Source organism: Fukomys damarensis, unplaced genomic scaffold (assembly GCF_012274545.1).
Source record: "Fukomys damarensis isolate Sample0158 unplaced genomic scaffold, DMR_v1.0_HiC HiC_scaffold_14, whole genome shotgun sequence".
NCBI lineage: Eukaryota > Metazoa > Chordata > Mammalia > Rodentia > Bathyergidae > Fukomys > Fukomys damarensis.
Window position 1 is genome coordinate 16,238,429 of NW_022900926.1, and position 19,278 is coordinate 16,257,706.

A 19,278-nucleotide genomic window follows, 5' to 3' on the forward strand; every position below is an offset into this window, starting at 1 on the left:
GGAGGGGGAGGAGGAGGAGGAGGAGAAAGCCAGTACTCAAACACATTTCCTTTCCTCAGAACAGAAGCACACTGGTCAGATTGAGGATGTAGGTGGAGGCAGGGTCGCAGGGAGGGCGGCCTGCACCTATGCACCCTTTCAGGGCTGCTGGTGGAGTGATGCAGGATTCTTGCCTCTTAAAATTAACCAAGAGAACACAGCTTTATTCTGTGAAATACATCTTCACTCATAATCCTTTAGTTCTTTGTACAGTCTTTTATTTAAGGGATCATTCTAATGAAATAACTAGTGGTTCCAATGACTTCAAGATTAGATTAGTAATAGTTGAAGTGTTTTTGAAAACTTCTAAGGAAAAACATACCAACCAATATGAATTAAAAGTGTGGGTAGTTCATAAATCTGATGTATTATACAAGGAAAACAATATATTGAGGTACGATTTTCATTTTTGTACTGGGTGAATCTTATTGTAGGGAATTAAAAATTACATCCATTGTTCCACAGTGGAGAAGCTGTTCCTTTCACCAACCTAACAGAAACTTTCTGTGACAAGCATCCTAACTGAAGTGGAAATAATGTCTTATATTTACAATTACATAGCGAAACCTGTTATTAGAAGTTTTTAAAAAAGTGTTCAACAAGTACAAGCATAGAGAAAGACACATTACATTCCTGGTATTTCTCCCAAGACACTAAAACGACATTAAAATATCTAAAGAAAAGGATGATTTTGAAAAAAAAAAGGGGGAACAAAGTTCATTTTTATGGCTCAAATGAGAAACTGTAAAACAGGGTCTCGGTGTAGCCCCAGGGGTAACGTAACAGGTCCTAGCAGCACCACAAACAAACAAAAACCAGAAAAAAACATCAGCCAGAGACAGACACTTAGGCATGCAAAGAAAAATTTCAAAGCAAAATAGAAAAAAGACAGTAGTACAGAGAGCAGGTTTATTTTATTAATGCCCATAGCTGAGTGCAGCAAGAGGTACAATAATGCTGGTTACTTTTCTTATAAAATGGTCCTGGCTTTTTATAATAGGCCAAGAGTGGCAAATTAAAAAAAAAAAGTTTGAAGTAAAATCATCCAATAGGAAATGATTTTTTAAAAATTACCAATAAAGGGATCTAAATTTAACCAACAGATGAAATGCTCAGTTTTGGGTTGAAAATTACAGCCTTCCACATTCCAAACCGGAAGCAATTCAGGAAATTCTACTCTGAGCTCTAAGAATAAAATAAACTCTATTTAAGTCTTGCCTTTTTGTTACATATTTTTAATCAAAAGGGGCACAGAACAACTGAGAACAATTAAATGCAAGGTGGTATTTACAGTCAGATACGGGGTGGAGAAGGGGTCAAAATGAGCTTGGGATTCAGTCCATGGGAAAGGGAACTACAATACCGGGATTTTTTTGATATAAACAATACTACTTATAGGATCATAGGGAAATTGACTTTCGCCTCACTGATCTCTGGCATTGAAAATAAGTACTGTATTTATGGGTGCAATCTGCAGACTCTTAATATTAAAAAATGAGCTTTCTCCCACACACAGCTTAGCAGATTTTGTGTGTGTGTGTGTGTGTGTGTGTGTGTGTGTGTGTGTGTATGTGTGTGTGTGTTCTTTGGAGCCTTGGGATATATATTTTCTGGTGCATGTGTATTACTGTTTTAATAGCAGCAACTCAATATTTTTTAATGCAGCGCTGAAAATGACTGGTCCTTTGCATCCCCCTCAGAACTAATAGGAGTCAGCACACACTTGTAAGTTACTTCAATTTTAACTTTACATTCTTTTTGTTTTTGGTACCAGGGATTGAACTCGGGTCCTTGCGCTTGCGAGGCAGGCCACTGAACTGCTGAACTAAATCCCCGGCTAACTTTACATTCTTAAAAGGGTGTCGTGATTGTCGACACTATCTTCTTTAGATTAAGTATGGCTGCTTGACTTTAGAGATAATCAAGATAGACGAAGAAAAAACAAAAAGATTTGTTTCTAAAGCTTATGACGGATTTACAGGGTCACACTGCATCTGACTTTATGCCCAGTGCTGCTGTCTTTGTGGAAAACTGACACTCTAGGAAAGGGGTATAAAAGATGTCAAGTGTGTACAGCTGTGCTACTTAAAGCATACAACAAAATTCGGATAAGCATGCTTGGTAAGAGTCAGTAGAAGTCTCTTGCATTTAATAAAAAGATGCATGAAAACATTCAGATGTTTCTGGCAACTGGATTCACGAGCACAACATAAAATAATGGTACTTTACTGTACCAAATTCATGGTAAAACAGGAATATTTGTGTAAAATTCAGTCTTTAAGGAACCCACATTGGGTATTTAAGATTCCCAAACCCTTTAATAAGTTCTCAGCTACCAAATGCTTACTTCAAAAATACATTTATGCTTCAACTTCTCCTTTCTTCATTAACGTAATGAAATATATCTCTCACTCGGATTTTCAACTGCCATCACTTTCCTGTGCCCAGCAATTTTTCTTTAACCCACAGGCACTAAATCTTTTGGCTTTCTGGTAGGAGGGAGCCGGTGATTGTCTTCTACTCATCTTCTCTGATTAAAACTCCTGATGAATAGCAATGGTAGGAGGGAGCCGGTGATTGTCTTCTACTCATCTTCTCTGATTAAAACTCCTGATGAATAGCTGCCGTAACCACAGCGTCCCTTACCATCAGTTCACGTTCCGGGCAACAAGGTTGCTGCATCCTTCCCTTTGCTCATTGGCCCCCTCTGGGCTGTAGAGGTGAGGAGTACTTGGAGCAAAGCTGAGACACACACTTCCTTCACCACGAGGTAAACGGAATCACACACATTCAGGTCTCAGTGCAATATCAGCTTTTCAGGAAGCAGAGCTTCTTTCCCCTAAAGATGATCAATCTGTGCTTGCAAATAGTCCCACACTCTTTTATGGACGATGAAACCTGGGATAAGAAACAGAAACTATGAGTCTGTGTACCCCGCATTCAGCAATCTAAGTAGGGTAAGGTGATGTTCAAGGAAAGGCAGCTCTAGACGCCCCACCAACTGAGTTACTCTATAAGCCGTTGTCATAACAAAATATTGTTATAAATATTATGTTGAAGACAAAGATGGGCCTTATACAAAGACGCTTATACAGCCCTCAATTTATAGAGCAATCAAGACAAAACATCACTAGCATCAACATCACATTCTCACTCATAAAGGACGATACCTGGTGATAGCTGCTCTTAGATATAATAGCGAAACAATAGTCATTGTTTCGTTACTTTTAGCCTCTCGTCAGTTCCAGCTGCTGACTCCAAATCAACCTGCAAACTGCTCACTGGCCATTTCACCCAGGTGTTCCACAGGTAACATACACGCTCTCCACTACATAAAGGTTGCTGTACGTTTTAGCTTGTGTGACAGCCTACCTTTTAAAATAGTTTTAGTCTAGAAACATCAGATTTGCAATTTATTTCTCTCTTTCTCCCTTTCATCACCATGTCTTGCTTCAACTGCCTATCTGTAAGTCATTAAAGCTCTCACCATCTTTGGTGGGCACCACTTTGATGGTCTGCTTGCCAGCTAGCCAGTGGGCTTCATGCTTTCTGTGCAAACTCTAGAACACTCTCGCATTTTGAACATGTTGTCTCTAATACTACAACTCCCTCCCTTTGTTTCTCAACTGTTATCATTATCAAGATCAAAAGGCATCTTCATAAAGCCTTATCTCATCCAGCTCTTTGGCATTCTTCCATAATTCCACATTTACACAACTTTATTTAGCATCGCACTGTTTTCTGTAACCAAATCTCCTACTCCAGTGCGCCAGTTAATCTCAGCTGTCAGAGTGACTGGAGTAAGAGACTCTTGGAGCGGTAATCTGATCCTGGGCATGCTCTACTCATCTGTGGATTAATCCATGGATGCTCACAGCTGAATGGTAAGACAGGGCCCAGCTGCAGGAGGTGGTCACTAGGGGCGTGACTTTGGAGGGTAAATCTCTCTGTGGTGCCGTCCTCCTGAGCCACCATGAAGTGAGCGCTTCCAGCACCATGTGCTTCTGCCATGATGTCCCTGCCTTACAGCCAGCCAAACATGGACTGAACTCTGTGAAACCATGAACCAAATTAAACCTCTCCTCTTTTAAGTTGCTGGTAACATGCATTTTTGTTCCAACAATGGAAAAGCTGAGCAGTACACTCGATAAGCCAAGACTCTCAACTGATTTCCCTGTCCCAGGATCTCTGCATCAAATCCATGATCCAGACTATGACTATTATGAAATATCAACCCCATGACTCCAGTTCTTTGTTAAAAGAATTGTATTGTTCCTCATTCTCTATAAGGTAACATTTAAATTTCTTGGAGTGGTGAAGTAGGCTTTTCAGAATGTGGCACAACTCACAAATCAACTGTATCTCCATCACTATCCCCAGTCAATTGCTCCCAAAATGCTCCTGTGCTGCCGCTTCTTCCTCCACTCTTATCTTTCTTCCCATATCTACTTTGTACAATCTCACTTGGTGAGGTCCCCGGACTCCCTTTTTCTCTCAAGAATGCAGTGGTGCTTCTGTGTTCCTATAGCCTTTGGTTTGCAACAGTTATTAATCAGCCGGTTTGGTCTTTGTGTAGAAGGGACCTGCTACTGCACGGAGAAGCCAAGGAGAGAACCCTTCTTGTTCATTTTTACAGACTCAACAGGCAACATCTTGTATGTGGTGCATCTTAATAAATGTGACTGTGCTGAATCCGAGCATTAAAAAAATGAATACAAACAAGGAGATAAAATAAAATTGGTTATAAGCTAATAACTAGAGAAGCTGCTTGATGATACATGGGACTTCTTATACTATCTCTGTATGTCTGACTTCCTGCAAGATATACCAAACTTTTCAAAACTTTTCAGTCAGTTGTGCCAATGTAGGGATGTGTCCACTTAGAGTTAAATTCTTAACTCCAACCCTGACCATAACCTTGGGCAGATGTATGATCTCCGTGCTCTGCATTTTATTTTTTCTTCTGTCCTTCCTTTCTTTTTTCCCTCCCTTCCTCCATTCCTTTCTTTTTTTAATCTTTCTTTCTCTTCCTTCCTCTCTCTTTCCCCCTCACCCCTTTCTTCCCCCACCCCTATTTCTTTTTTTTTAGTCGGGGACTCACTGTGTAGTTCAGAGTGGCCTTGAACTCATTATGTAGCTTGGGCATTGAGGCAATCCTTCTGCCTCAGCCTATGAATGCTGGGATTACAGGAGTGCACCACTTGGGTCCAGCTTTGCATTTGAGATACAAAGACAACATCATTAGTTCAGTCACCAGGGCCCTCAGATCATGGGGTACCCACTTTCTCTCTGTATCAGCTCATTTCCTTTGGGGTGGAATGTTTGTCTTCTCCCCTAACAGTGGACTGGTAGCTTCCTCCTGTCATTTTAATCATAGGTTTCCTCTGGTTTCCTTAAGAGACTCATTTCCTAGCCATTTAATCTATCCTAACCCTTGCCTCTCCATCAGCATGCTGTTGTATTTTCTTCATAGTATGCTGGGACTATCTGAAGTGACTGCCCTGATATCTATTGCCTGTTTAATCAAGTATCTTATCTTCAAATTTGGCTCTAAAATGTTACGGTTAGAACCACCGAAAATGCAAATTATTCTTAAATTTGTTACTGCTCAGTGGTATGCATTCATTTAAAAATGTAAGTTCAGCTTTACATCCTGAGAATTTCGTCTATCTGATGGGATGGCAGTTTGGGCTTTAGGGTTCAAGCCAATGGAGCAATACACAGATTCACCACATTCTAGACACTTGAGCTTTAAATTGACCCTCTGTTCAGAACTTTCCTGACTCAAATTTGAAGCTATATATATTTTTTATTATTTTCTTACTGAAGAGAGGGAATTAATAAGGGAGAAGCTATTCTCAAATCATGGAATTCAGAAAAAGGGTAATTATTCCTCTAATGATGGTTCCTCCACAATTTAGTTTAAAAAAACTTACTCATCAAGATAATATAAAAACCTTATTACTCACAAATATTATTTCCCCATTTGATACATGCGGAAAGCCTGAATAATCCACTTCTTTTGTTTTATTTTCCAGTCCTGGGTATCAAACCCAGGCCCTTGACCATGTGAGGCACGCTTTACCATGGAGCTACATCACAGCCCTCACTCCTCCTTCCTTTAGAAGAGTTTCACTCTTGTGACCTGGCACACACCCTTGCTTTAATCAGATGAGGAGGCTTTCCTAAACCACAGCTCACTGTTCTACGTGAGAGGTCAGACCTGGTGCTGGCGGGGCTCTTACTTCCAAGGGAGCCAGGCCTGCAACTCCAGTAGATGAGCAAGCATTTTGCAGATATCTGTGTACAAGCAGAGACAGTGATTTCTGTGGAGGGTCCCTCATTGAATTTTTTTACTGCCCCAGGTGTAGTTATGATGTCACAATCTGATTAGCTAAGTTTATCTAGCAGCTGAAAGGTGATTTACCTTATTTGTACATTCACATAGGAAGGTGCTACCTCAAGAAGGTACAGAATGAGATAATTTCTTTCAAAAAGTGTATGTGTGCCAGGTGTGGTGGTGCACGCCTGTAATCCCAGCACTTGGGAGGCTGAGGCAGGAGGATCGCTGTGAGTTCAAGACCAGCCTAGGCTACATAGTGAGTTCCAGGTCAGTCTCAACTACATAGTGAGACCCTGTCTCAAAAGACCAAAAAATAAATAAATAAAATAAAAAAGTGCATGTGTGTAACAATATTACGTTAAGAATATTTAAAAGTAGAGAGATGCTATTATAAACTATTCATGTTTTTTTTGTTGTTGTTTTTTGTTTTTGGTACTGGGGATCCAACTTGGGTCCTGGAGCTTGCAAGGCAGGTGGTGGAATTAATGAGTTTTTTATGTTATTTTAAAAATCTTTTTTCTCGGCATCTGAACGTTAAATACACTACTGCTACATATCCAGTTAATCAAATATCCCAATTTTCCCACCTGACACGATGCCAGTGATCTCTTAGACTCATCTTCACTCTCAGAACTTCAATTCAGTGATTTTTGTGACTGACATATCTTAGTATTATAAGCAAATAATTTATAAGATAATAAAATTACACATATGAAAGTATTTTACATGCTGTAGAAATGTTGTTTACAAAATTAAAAGTTCATTTTTAAAAAGTAATAATCTGTCCTGATTAAAAATCTGATACATGTTAACATCTAAAAAATTCAGAAAACAAAAAGTATCCAGTAGATTACTCTTAAACTTACCACTCAGCTCTAATCATTTAAGTTTAGTAACTAAAATTTAATCTTCCATGCAATTTGTCTTTACAACTTAGTGAATCGTTTTACATTATAGAAATCCCATTCACTGTGGAGGTGCTTTTGTCTGTCACGGTGGTCTCTACTGACTACGATGATCCTGTCTAATTAGTCTACAGAGTCTTCTGTTCAAGTGGACTTGGGTTTTGAACCAACGGCTGACTGGGCAGCTCGGGAGAAAATGCAAGATATGTCCAGACAAGTAGCAAGTGCTCTGAGGGACCGAGCACTGAGTGCTCTTGGTACCCTAACAGGCTTCAGGATGAATTCTTGTGGGGTATACTTATCCCTGCCCCTATGGTAAGGACCGCTCATGCACCGCAATTCCAGGGAGCTGGAATACTGGGACTTGGAGAATTATAGGAAGGAGCCTGGACAATTTTTGGAAAGAACAGATCACCACCATTGCTCATCCAGGCAGATCAAACGTGCCGCAGAATGCATTCCACGATGGAAGTACCAGGAGTGTCCTCTTGGGTCACAAGAAAGTGGTACTGTCATGACGAATATTAGTGCCGATATATTATTGAAGACAAGGTACCACGATGGACTCCTCACTTATTAAAATGAGGAGTTGGGAAATGGATCCTTCAGTTTTTCTTTTATATGCTTGTTTCTGACTAGGTAAAACATTCTTATATCGAAAAATTCAGAAGGTTCCTAAGAATGAGTCTCCCCCAGCCACCAGTTCAGTTCCCCTCCCAAGAGGCAAGTGATATTTTGTGTATTTTTCCAAAGACACAGAAACAAAGGAAGGTATATATAGGCATGAACCTTCCAGAGCTCACGGATCTATGGCTGTGTGGATAAAGAGGTGCCTTAGTGTAGAAAGCAGAGCTGTCTCAAGCCATTTATGAACCACCTCGACTTACAGGGAGCTCAGAGATTCAGGTTTGGAAGCAAAGCTTACTTGGTGTAGCAGATAAAATCTAGCGCTAATTAGAAGACAGGAGAGCTGCAGTGTATCTAGGTTGTATTTAGAGGCCAAGATAATGATTCAGAAGGTGTTGATAACTTTCAAGGACGGATCGGGCTAAGAGTACCATCTTTCACATGTAATGGATTTTCTAAATGTAAGACATTACCATATTTTGGCCTTATTTTGATTAAAAACAGTAATGCTTACCAAATCTTTTTCCTATTAAAAGAAATACGGAAAACAACTTGAAGATCAGAACCATGGTTTTTTTTTGTTTTGTTTCCAAAGCCAAAAATGTTTCCCTGCTGGAATGCAACTCTAATGATGTCATATAAATCAATGGAAAAAATAGCAGTAGACATCTGCTTTACTGCCAAGATTTAAAGACTATCTGCAAGGCATATTTATTTTGGTGATATGAATATTTAATTTTTCCTTATCTGGAAAGACATTTTAGAGAAAGTTAATCAATATTTTTGAGGAAATCTTTTAAAGTTTACCCTTGATATCAGCTGTTATCCTCCAAAAGCTTATCTACTTGCATCTATTCATGTTTACTTAAACAATGAAAATATCAACAGATTGTTTCACGAAACACAACAAGCATATTCTAAATTGCTCTAAATGACTAATACAGAGAAATAGACAACAGAATTTTGAAGGAGAAAGAATCCCATCAGTTATAAAAACATACTACAAATTTACTCCAAACCATGTGACACAGCTCATTAGAACATAGTGAATCCAGAAATTGACTTGGGTATATATATGAGAAAAAAAAATCATATTCAAGAGGAAATAAGTGGCATTAAGACAATCAACTACTGACCCAGAAAAGGTAAAGTTAGTTTACTCTTTTTAAAAAATTTAAAATAATTAATCAACTAATTATTATGGTGTTGGGGTTGAACCCACATCCTCTGCATTGAGCTACACCCCCAGGCCTTTTCTTTATTTTAATATTATGAGACAGGTCTTGATAAGTTGCTAAACTTCCCACCTCTGGAACTTGTGAGTCTCTTGCCTCAGCTTTCAGAGTGCAAGGATTACAGGTGTGTGCCACCACTCCCAGCACTTTTTAAAGTTTTTTGAGATAGAATTTCTCTATGTAGTCCAGGCTGGTCTTGAACTCACTATGTAGCCCTGGTTGGCCTCAAAGAACCTCATTTGGGGTTCTTTACCTAAGCCTTCAGAGTACTGGCATTATAGGCTATGCTACCATGCCCAGCTAGTTTACTCTCTTGAATCATATACAAAATGTAATGCCCAATGAATAAAATTTCTAAGTGTAAAAAAAAAAAAAAAAAAAAAAAAAAAAAAAAAAAAAAAAAAAAAAAGCATATGTAGAAGCTGAAATTATAGTTTTACAATCTTGGCCTTTCTCTATAAGACACAAAACAATGAAATAAAAAATAATTTCAGTATGTAAAAATTTAAACAAAAGGTCCCTTAAAAAGTTAAAAGCAGATTGGAGAAAAATATCATGCCACATGTAGTCAAGGAGATTTTATTAATCCATATCGAAAAGACAATGCAAGGCAAGCGGGGTGGTGGGTCCTTATAATCCCAGCTACTTGGGAGGCTGATGTAGGTAGATCTTGAGTTCGAGGTCAGCCAGGGCAGCTCAATGAGACCCAGTCTCAAAAAAAATTTATAAATGGGCTGGAGATGTGGCTTTGTAATAGAGCGCTTCCCTAGCATGTATGGGGCTCTGAGTTCAATCCCCAGTACTTCAAAATTGGTCAAAAGTTTTGAATTGGCCAAAGAATAAAAACAAATGGTCAATAAATATAAATAAAGATATTCAACATCTCAGAAACCAATGAAACGGCATTATTGTTTATCCTCAACCACTCCTCTGCCCCAGATTCTGGTGGGTGAGCGGCACGATGATCCTAAACTATGGCTCAGTAACTGAGTGCTCTTCAGGAAGGTAACTGAGTATTATCTTCCAAACTGTAAACATCTACCTAATGACCTAGTGAATGCCCTTAATGGCTTTACCACAGAAATAATGGCATGTGTACATAGAGATACATGCACAACAGTGCTTTGATACTGAAAAACTAAAGCCCTTACAATTATCCATTGCTGCTCAATAATTTATAGCACATCGTATACGGGATGCACATCTCTGTCATTCCTGTGGATGAGACAGGTACTTGTAAGGACGATTTTCTAATGCCGTGTTTGTGTGTGAGAGAGGTTGCACAACACACGCATACACACACATGTATTATGTGCATATATGTGAGTAAATACATAGAAAACTTTCTAGGAGGATCTACCCCAAACTTTTACAAGTGCTTACCTGGGAGAGTGGGAATAAGGTTGAGAAAGGAGCGAAGGGGGTTAATTTTTACTTAATAAGCTTTTGTATTGTTTGAATACTTAATAGAAGTATATTTCTTTTGCACATAAAAGTGCACATGTAAAAAAGAAAAGGCCATGATTTCTCTCTGTTCCTTCATTTTGTTGCCTTTCTTCAAAGAGCAGACAGAAACAGAAACAACCTCTTTCATTCAGCGTATTTACTTTACATAAATTGAGAACCTCCCTAAAAATGTATTGTTTTTATTTGACTGCTTTCTGTTGTACTTTATTCACACTTCATGCTATCAAGTCACTAAGATTTCTGGGAAAACTGCAGAAGCAACACTGTTCTGAGTGACAGTGTGGGCTGTCGCTGTGCTGCAAATCACGGGTGTGGGCTCCACCTCCCAAACACAGCCATTTTCCAGTTTCCGCAAGGCCCCAGCTGCTGTGACATCACCATAAATATCCCGCTTCTTTTTTAAGATCAACTCTCCTGGAAAAGTGCAACCGCAGGTGTCACATCCGAGCCTGGGTTTTTCCTGACCCCAGAAGTGGGATGGAGAGACACAGTCTGGCTCGCTAAGGGCACATCACTGGTCCCAGGGTGGATTATGACAGGACAAAGCTCTCTGTAGGGAAAACTGCACTTTCAGGGTGGTGGAAAGCACTACTGGCTAATACAAACAGACAGGAGAGGGTGAAAGCAAGCAAAGGAAGGGCAAAGTCCCCTAAGGGAAGGGGAGTTTCTTCTCCCCGCCAGACCTAGACACACGAGGGAGAGCTGTGGAGCACACCTGCGATAAGAGTCCCTGAGTTGCTACTAAATAAGTAGATTCTGCTGTTGCTTCCTTTGCTGGGTCACATAATCCCCAGCACAAGACACCACTGCCACGGCTAGGGACCACACCACTGAGCAGTGTACCTACGCTACCGAGACTGTTTCTGGATTAGGGGATTAGTTTTTATTTTCTGAAAAGTCAGAATGTGGTCTCTCCACAAAAGCTTTTGTCCTTGTTTTGTTTTAAATCAAATCAATTTTTAAAGATCTGATTTCTGCGCACATTTTTAGGAATGTGCCTGTGATGTACAACAAAGCCCATACACCTGTGAGAGAGAAAGCACCAGGATACCTGTGACGTGTGGGAGCAGATTACTCAGGTCCCTTCTGATTATAGAAATTTGTGAAACTGAAGCGTGCAGGGAGGAAAAAATTGTAGGATTATAGTTGGTGGAGTCTGGATCCTAAGTGTCCCCAAGTGCCCCATTGGAGCATGGACGCTTTAAGGAGGTGCCCAGTGGGTTTTTCAGTCACTGGGGATAACACTGAAGGGGTTATGGAACGCTGGTCTCTCCCTGTCTCTCTTGCTCCCTGGGATGAGGTGGGTGGTTTTGCCGCTCTCCACTGCCACGATGAGTAGCCTTGTCACAGGCCCCAAAACAACAGACCCAACTGACCATGGACGAAAACCTCAGGAACTGTGAACCAAAGTCGGTTATCTCAGCTTTCTGTTGCTGCGATGGACAAGCTGACTAACACAGCAGGTATCTGCAGTATCGATGCAAATTGGATTCTCATTCTAAGCTGTATCTTCTAAAATTTCAGTTGCCATCCTAAGTTATGTCTACTGTGAGCCCAAAGCAACACATGTGTGCCCACACTGACAGTCACCAGCGTCTGCTTCGGGCACAGAGCTTCCAAGAGTCGGTTCCAAAGCAGAATAAGAGACGTTGACACTTGCCTTCTGGCCCAGAAAATAAAACTAAAAAGAGAGCCAAAATGCAGTCCTTAAAAGTGGTTCAGACTTCATGGAAAGAAAAAAAAGATTTAATTTTAGAAATTCTTGTTATGCATGATTAGCCACAGTGTTCCTAAAAAAGATAGCTGTTTATCATGAAATTTTAGAAGTTTACAATGTGCTCTAGTCACATTTAAAGCTGAGACATTGACCATTAGGTTACCAATAAAAGGAAACAAAGGTGAATGTGGGAAAAGCAGAAATGTCCATTTGATGGCTGTATTACACTGAAAAAATTTTTTAATTATGTTAAAATAGACCTAGACAAGATTTAACATGATAAGCATTTTCAATATGCTAAACTACTTACCTTGTAAATTGTCGACTCTCTTCATGAACTTCCATTTCTGTGCTTTTAAATTCATTTAGTTCTTTCCTTATTGCTGCCTAAACAGGAAAAACAAATAGATAAGTATAAGTAGGAATCATTATTTAGGTCACAGTCTACCCAGCATCAATGAAGCAGACATTCTTTTAAGAAATATCTAGGAGAGAGAAAGGGATTCCTAATTTCTACTGGGTGAAGGTATAATGAATATTATGTCATTCAGATTATGTATCCCTAATCTGAAAATCTGAAAGGAGAATGCTACGAAATCTGAAACCACACGATACCACAAGTGGAAGACTCCACTGCAGGTGCATTAAAACTCTTATATAAAAATGACCTTCAGGATATGTGCATACAGCAAATACAAAACATAAATGAATTTCTTGTTTAGACTTGGGCTCCATCCCCAAGACAGCTCACCATGTATTGCAAAGAATCTGAAATCTGAAAAGAATCCACAATCAGAAACACTTGTGATGCCAAGTGTTTTGGATGAAGGAGATTCAGTGTGAAAAGCTAAACAGAAACCAGGACAGTCTTCCTTCAAGAGTCTGAGAGGAGGGTGCCTTGGTCAGACCCATCCTTGGGCTTGGTCTGTGAGTCACAAACAATGTCCCCTTCTTACAAGCACAAGAAAGTACAAGGCAAGAGGTTTTTCTGAGAAACAGTATCATGTTCCTATGGAAGCTCTGAATCTAGTACCACCCAAAAGTCAGCTTTGACTAGCTGGCACAGAGCTGCTGGGAAGGCAGTTGCTATTTATTCATTTAATATTGAAACTTTAGACAAACAACTTAAAACTTCAGCCCAGCACTTGAAGCAACTAAAAAAAAAATATATCAAAATAGGATGCAATACTATTTAAAGAACACATAAGCAGTGCTATGTAAATTTTGGTAACAGAGATGCTTATGTTATTCAGACTGAAAAGCTGAGACACTGATTGAAATGTTAACCTATCTGTTAACAAAGAGAGGCTGGGTCATGCATGGCTTTTGGCTTCAATTTTTTGTTTATTTTACTTCCTACTTTTCCTATAAAGAATGTTTTGCTCAAGAGGAAACAAAACAAAAACAAAAACAAAACCCAACTCTGCAAGATGGACTCTTCAGCCTAAACAAGGAATGACAATGTAAACTCTAGAGAAAGCTTCCTGAAGAGCTAAGAGAAACTATTCTGTGGTTGGGAAACAATGAATTTTAGAAAAGGGAAAAGGTAGAAGAAAGCCCCTGAGGTCTGTCTGTGGCTCTCTCCTGTCATCTGCCTCCATTCTGTGAGGCACAGGCACTGGGGACTCAGCCAATGACCCTCCCTGCTGGCTTTTGGAAGAGCTAAGCACGCAGAGCAGTATTTGTGAGCCTGGCCTCCTCGTGACACAGTTGTATAGCTTGTCACTCTCACAAGTCACACCAAGTGGATTCTCGCCTTGGCTGTGCCCTCGGCGGAAGTGTGACCCCCAGAACATCAGTTTTCCATTGCACTGGTTAAGATCCCTGTTCCTTAGAGAGCTGGGTATTAAAGGCTCATTCTCTAGGGTGGTACTATTGGGAGAGATGTGGAGCTTGAGAAAACGGGGTCTTTTGGGAGGTTCTTAGGTCCCTAAAAGCACTGTCCCCAAAGGGGCTGAGGACCCTGGCCTGTGCTTTGCTTTTCCGGCTCATGTTGTATGTGGTCACACTCCCACCTCTGCTGCCTGATGGCCCACTGGAGGTCACAGTTAGGGGTCACTCGATCTCACACTGGAACCTCCAGAACCATCAGCCAAAATAAACTCTGTCTTTATAAGTTAATGGCTTTCGGTTATTTGGTTACTGTGACAGAAAGCTGACTATAACCAATCGAGAAAATGAGGATGAGAATTCCTCAAAATATTATGAGTATTAGTTAAAGGCATATTTGAAAGTGCTTTGTATAATGTCACCAATAAAATGTGTGTGTGTGTGTGTGTGTGTGTGTGTGTGTGTGTGGCACCTGGAAGTGAACCCAGGGCCTTCACACTGAACTACATCTCAGTTCCCCAGCCCTTTTTATTTTGAGACAGGATCTCACTAAGTTACTAAGTTGTTCAGGATGGGCTAGAAATGGAGATGCCCCCAACTCATCCTACCACAGTACTGGAATTTCAGACACACACAGCCATGCCCAGCTATGATGAGGCTTTTGAAAAACAAAGTATTTTGAGCTGTGACTGTGGCTAATAATTATTTCATTTTTATTTATGGAGAACATATCACCAAAGGAGATAAATATAAATAAGACAAAGTATTTGATTTTATTTTTTAACTACCGGAAATTGAACTCGGGCCCTTGTACTTGTGAGGCAGACGGTGGAACCACTGAGAAGAATCCCTGGCTCTTTTTTGTTTGTTTGTTTGTTTTTTTGAGACAGGGTCTCACTATGTAGTTGAGACTGAGCTGGAACTCACTATATAGCCCAGGCTGGTCTCGAACTCACAGCGATCCTCCTGCCTCAGCCTCCTGAGTACTGGGAGACAGGCGTGAGCCACCACGCCCAGCTCCTGGCTCTTTATTTGAAATCATAGGTTGGCAAATGATCTAAGAGTTTGGCAAAAAGCTGTGAAAGCACTCTGATTCAATCAACTGCGAGATGGGATTTACAAAACAGTACAACTGTAAATTGTGCTACCCTTTATATTAATAAAATTTATAATTCTTTCATGACCATATACACACTGACCTATCCCCCCAACCAGTTAATCATCAATGCTCAAATCTCATGCTCATCTGCAGTGTGACTTTGCCATTCCCTCAGCAAGAGGTGGCCCTTTTAATCCTTGAGTTTTGGAACAGCTCTAAGTGACAAAACGCAGCAGAGGAGACACTGTCAGGATGAGGCCTAATCTTCTCCTGGCCTGGTGACATCTGGATCTTGGAAGCTCACTGCCATGGAAGAGCATGTGTCCACTCTCAGGAGCCCACGCTGAGGGGCCTCAGGTGCATGGCAAGGCCTTCGGGATGGAGATGCCTTAGATAGGGACCCAGGAGCAAGAGGTGGACACGTTCCTGCAAAGCCCACTGAAAGTGTGTTCCCTGGCCCTCGATCTCACATGATGCCAGAAGCAAACCCTGAGCTGAGCTGTCCCCAGATCTCTTCCTCACTACCATAGGAGCAAAATAAATAGTTGCTTTAGGTCTCTAGGTTTTGGGGTGGTGTGTTGCACGGCTGATGACCTGAACACTGTGCCAAAGACTTTTTTTTTTTGGTACTGGGGCTTGAACTGGGGACCTTGTGCTTGCAAGGTAGGCGGCACCACCACTGAGCTAAATCTCCTGCCCCAAAGATTCTTATCTTACAGAAGATAAAATGAAGGCCCAGACAGGTCATGTGACCTGCCAGTTATCAAGGACGCATTAAGTGACAAGGCTGGCACGTATACACAGGCCTTCAAATCCTGTACATTTTCTAAGAAAAGGAGCTTCAGGCCTAAGTCATGCAGATAATTGCCTCAGATCTCCATGTGCTGTGTGCTGGGTTCTGATTAGACATTATGAGTTAGCTAAATGATGGAGCAATGAGTGTGATGTAAGATTACAGAGATGAGATGTTTGAGCAATATATTAGAAAGACATGATTGTAGACAATAAAACAACTTCATCTTTAAAATTTACTGAAGAAAGACCAAAGTTTTGTCCAAGAGTTACTACTTATTGGAACAGAAAGGTATCTTGGGAGTGTTTAAAAGAGGAATTACATCTTTTATATTAGTGAAATATAGGTATAGTAATACTTTCTTATTTTCAAATGAGACCAGAGTGTAAGCCAAATACACTCCCACGAAAGTGCTGATTTTGTTGAAAGATACAGGACAGGCAGGATTGGAGCCCAGATGGTGCTGGATTGGGACCCCAATGGGAGGGCACTGAGCTGAAACCTGTTCTAGAATAGAAGCAAGGGAACCAAAACACACTGAGAGATAGTACTAAGTTATCAGTATTCAGTTGTTTTTTGGTCTTATAAGGAAAGCAAAGGGAAATGCACTGAAAAGACAGAAACTAAGTTTAAAATGGGTTAGTGGTGAGCAGTGACCAAAGTTCTACTCCAGCAGCTTCTGGGAGTTCGAGGGCTGTCTGGCAGGAAGCAAAGGTTTGGTGGCAACGTGGACCCTGAGCCTTCTCAAATAGCATGAACTGTGTGGTCAGAATGACCCAGAATTTCCTTTTTGTTTTTTTTGTGGTACCAGGGACCAAACTCAGGTCCTTGTGCTTGCGAGGCAGGTGGCGGAACCACTGACATAAGTCCCCAGCCCCACAATTTCCATTTTGATTTTTTTTATTTATTTGATAGAATTCTGATAGGGGACAGAGGGGATTTCTGACTACTCATCAAGTTAGTGCCAGGGGAAGATAAGTGTACCCCTTTCTGCTGCCCATACAACCACGAAGCAGCTGAAGACTGTTCTATAAAGAATGAAAATCTCAGTCTTTCCGACCATCTGTTTAGCCAGTGTATTCCTGGAAAGACAGCATGTTTTATTCATCTTATATCCCTAGTATTTGGGACTATACTTGATATATTTTATAAATGATTACTAGGTGGACGGTTGGGAAAAATCTAAGTATCATCTGAAAAAAAATTGCATTCGCATTCACTAAAAAATTATAGACTAGACTGTAAGTCAAGGCTTCCATAAAGAGTGAAAATGTCACCAACGAGGAGTAAAGCTTGGATTCTTAATCCTGACCACAAATGTAATCCCAGTAAGAGCTGCCATTAACGGATGAGCTCAAATGATGCAGATATTCTACCTAATACTCAGTGTGATGCTTGTTCATTTACCTGGCCCTGCTGGCTTTCTGAAGTTCAGATGTAACTGGCCATACTTTACAAGTGAGGAAACTTGGGTTAACTGATTTGGTAAGAAATCCGGAATCAGAACTGCCTAGCTCCAGAGCCCACCGCCTGCCTTTCTCAGCTCTAACACCTCCATACTTCACTCCAGGAAGGTGGCAATTAAAATACTAAGCATAGCATTAAAAAATTGTCATATGCATGCTGAACAGCTGGTGATAGAGTAAAATCTACTTTGACACTAAAGTAAGACAAACAGTGGGACTGTCTTTGACTTCAAGGCTAATCTGATGAATGTGAGGGGTGATTTACATAACCTGGTGAGATACAGTATGTAAGAGACCGAATCTGTCCAAGTCCTATAAATGATTTCCCCCTCCACAGTGTGGGTTCCAAGTGGCATATCCCAAAGTAAGGGTAAGTTAGGACACCTGACCCCCAGAGACAGCAAAGAAGACTGCAGGTTGGTGTTTGATAAATGAAGAAGGGACGTGAGAATTGTGTGTGTGTGATGCAGCCCAAGAATCCAAATCCACATGTCAGCTGTCACACAGGTTTGTGGTCTGAATCCATAGTACTCAGTCACCTAAAATAATTCATTTTGATAATCCAGTTAAAATACTATTAAATAAAATCAACTTTATAATGAAAGGCATTTCTGGGATAAAGTCTCATAACAAAGGTTTTATCAGGAAAACGTAGTTACAGCGGACCCTCGAATTACGACCAGCCTCACATGCAAACAACTTGGGTTACAACCACAATTTTAGTTTTAATTTATGACTAAAGTTTAAGTTAAATGCTGGCTGCTTGGGTGGTTGTAAACGAAGACTCACCGTGCCAGAAAAGTGTATGTAAGCATGTGTTTCAGCCCAGATGCACGTGTTTGTGGACGTGATTTTGGTCAGTACTTTACTGCTAAAATTACTGCCATCAAAACGGCACCCAAAAAGCTAAAAAAGAAGCTAAGGAAGAAAGAGAAGGTAAAGAAAGCAAAAACATTGAAAAGAAGAAGGAAATTGTGAAGAAATATGAGAGTGGCATTCATGTCCCCAATCTCACTAATATGTACAGCATACCCAAATCCACCATCTTGAGAAGAGATTTATATAAGGAAGCTAGTTTTGCTAAAGGGGTTCCTCAAATTAGTAAGTCACAATCAACAGTGTTAGACAAAGTAGAAAGGCTATTATTAGTGTGAATAAATCAAAGGCAGATGGCAGGCTATAGCCTAAGCCTCCAATTTGTGAAAAAGCTAGGGGTATACATGCAGATCTTCTAACAGGTAATTCATCAACGAGTGATAGTGGTGAAACACTTCCTGACGGTGAAGAATGGTTTCACAATTTTAAAGTGAGAACTGGGGTTTATAGCATTCCTAGGCATGGTGAAGCAGCCAGTGCTGGTAAAAGCGCAGCTGAAAATTTCATACAGCACTTCAAAGGTAGCACACAGAGAAAGGCTCTTGCTCTCATCAAGTTTTCACCTGTGATGAAACTGGCCTTTTCTGGAAGAAAATTCCCAGGAGAACATACATTACCCAGGAAGAGAAGAAAATGCCAGGCCGCAAGCCTGGTTAACCTTATTGCTATGTGCCAATGCAAGTGGTGACCTCAAGATAAAGCCTCTCATGGTTTATCACTCTGAGATCCCTGAGTGTTAAAAAACCATAAAGTCAAGAAAAATAGGCTAAGGGTCACATGGGGTTAACAAGGATACCTGGTAACAAGTACTGGGTAATTCTGGGTAACAAGAGTACTTTTCTTAAGCCGATCAAGGAGGCTTTTCCACTGCTAAGAAATAC

The 19,278-nt window shown here is 40.5% G+C and overlaps 1 protein-coding gene across 1 annotated transcript in view; it reads right to left on the reverse strand.

Moving 5' to 3' along the window:
- Window positions 1-2,602: 2,602 nt before the first annotated feature.
- Phactr2 (phosphatase and actin regulator 2) overlaps window positions 2,603-19,278 on the reverse strand; it is a 172,993-nt gene continuing 156,317 nt past the window's right edge. Inside the window, exons 13-14 of the mRNA XM_010626613.3 lie at window positions 12,644-12,720; window positions 2,603-2,937 (exon numbers count right to left, since the gene is read on the reverse strand). Coding sequence (XP_010624915.1) covers window positions 2,922-2,937; window positions 12,644-12,720 — 93 coding nt within the window. The 3' untranslated portion in view covers window positions 2,603-2,921. The remainder of the gene's footprint in view (window positions 2,938-12,643; window positions 12,721-19,278) is intronic.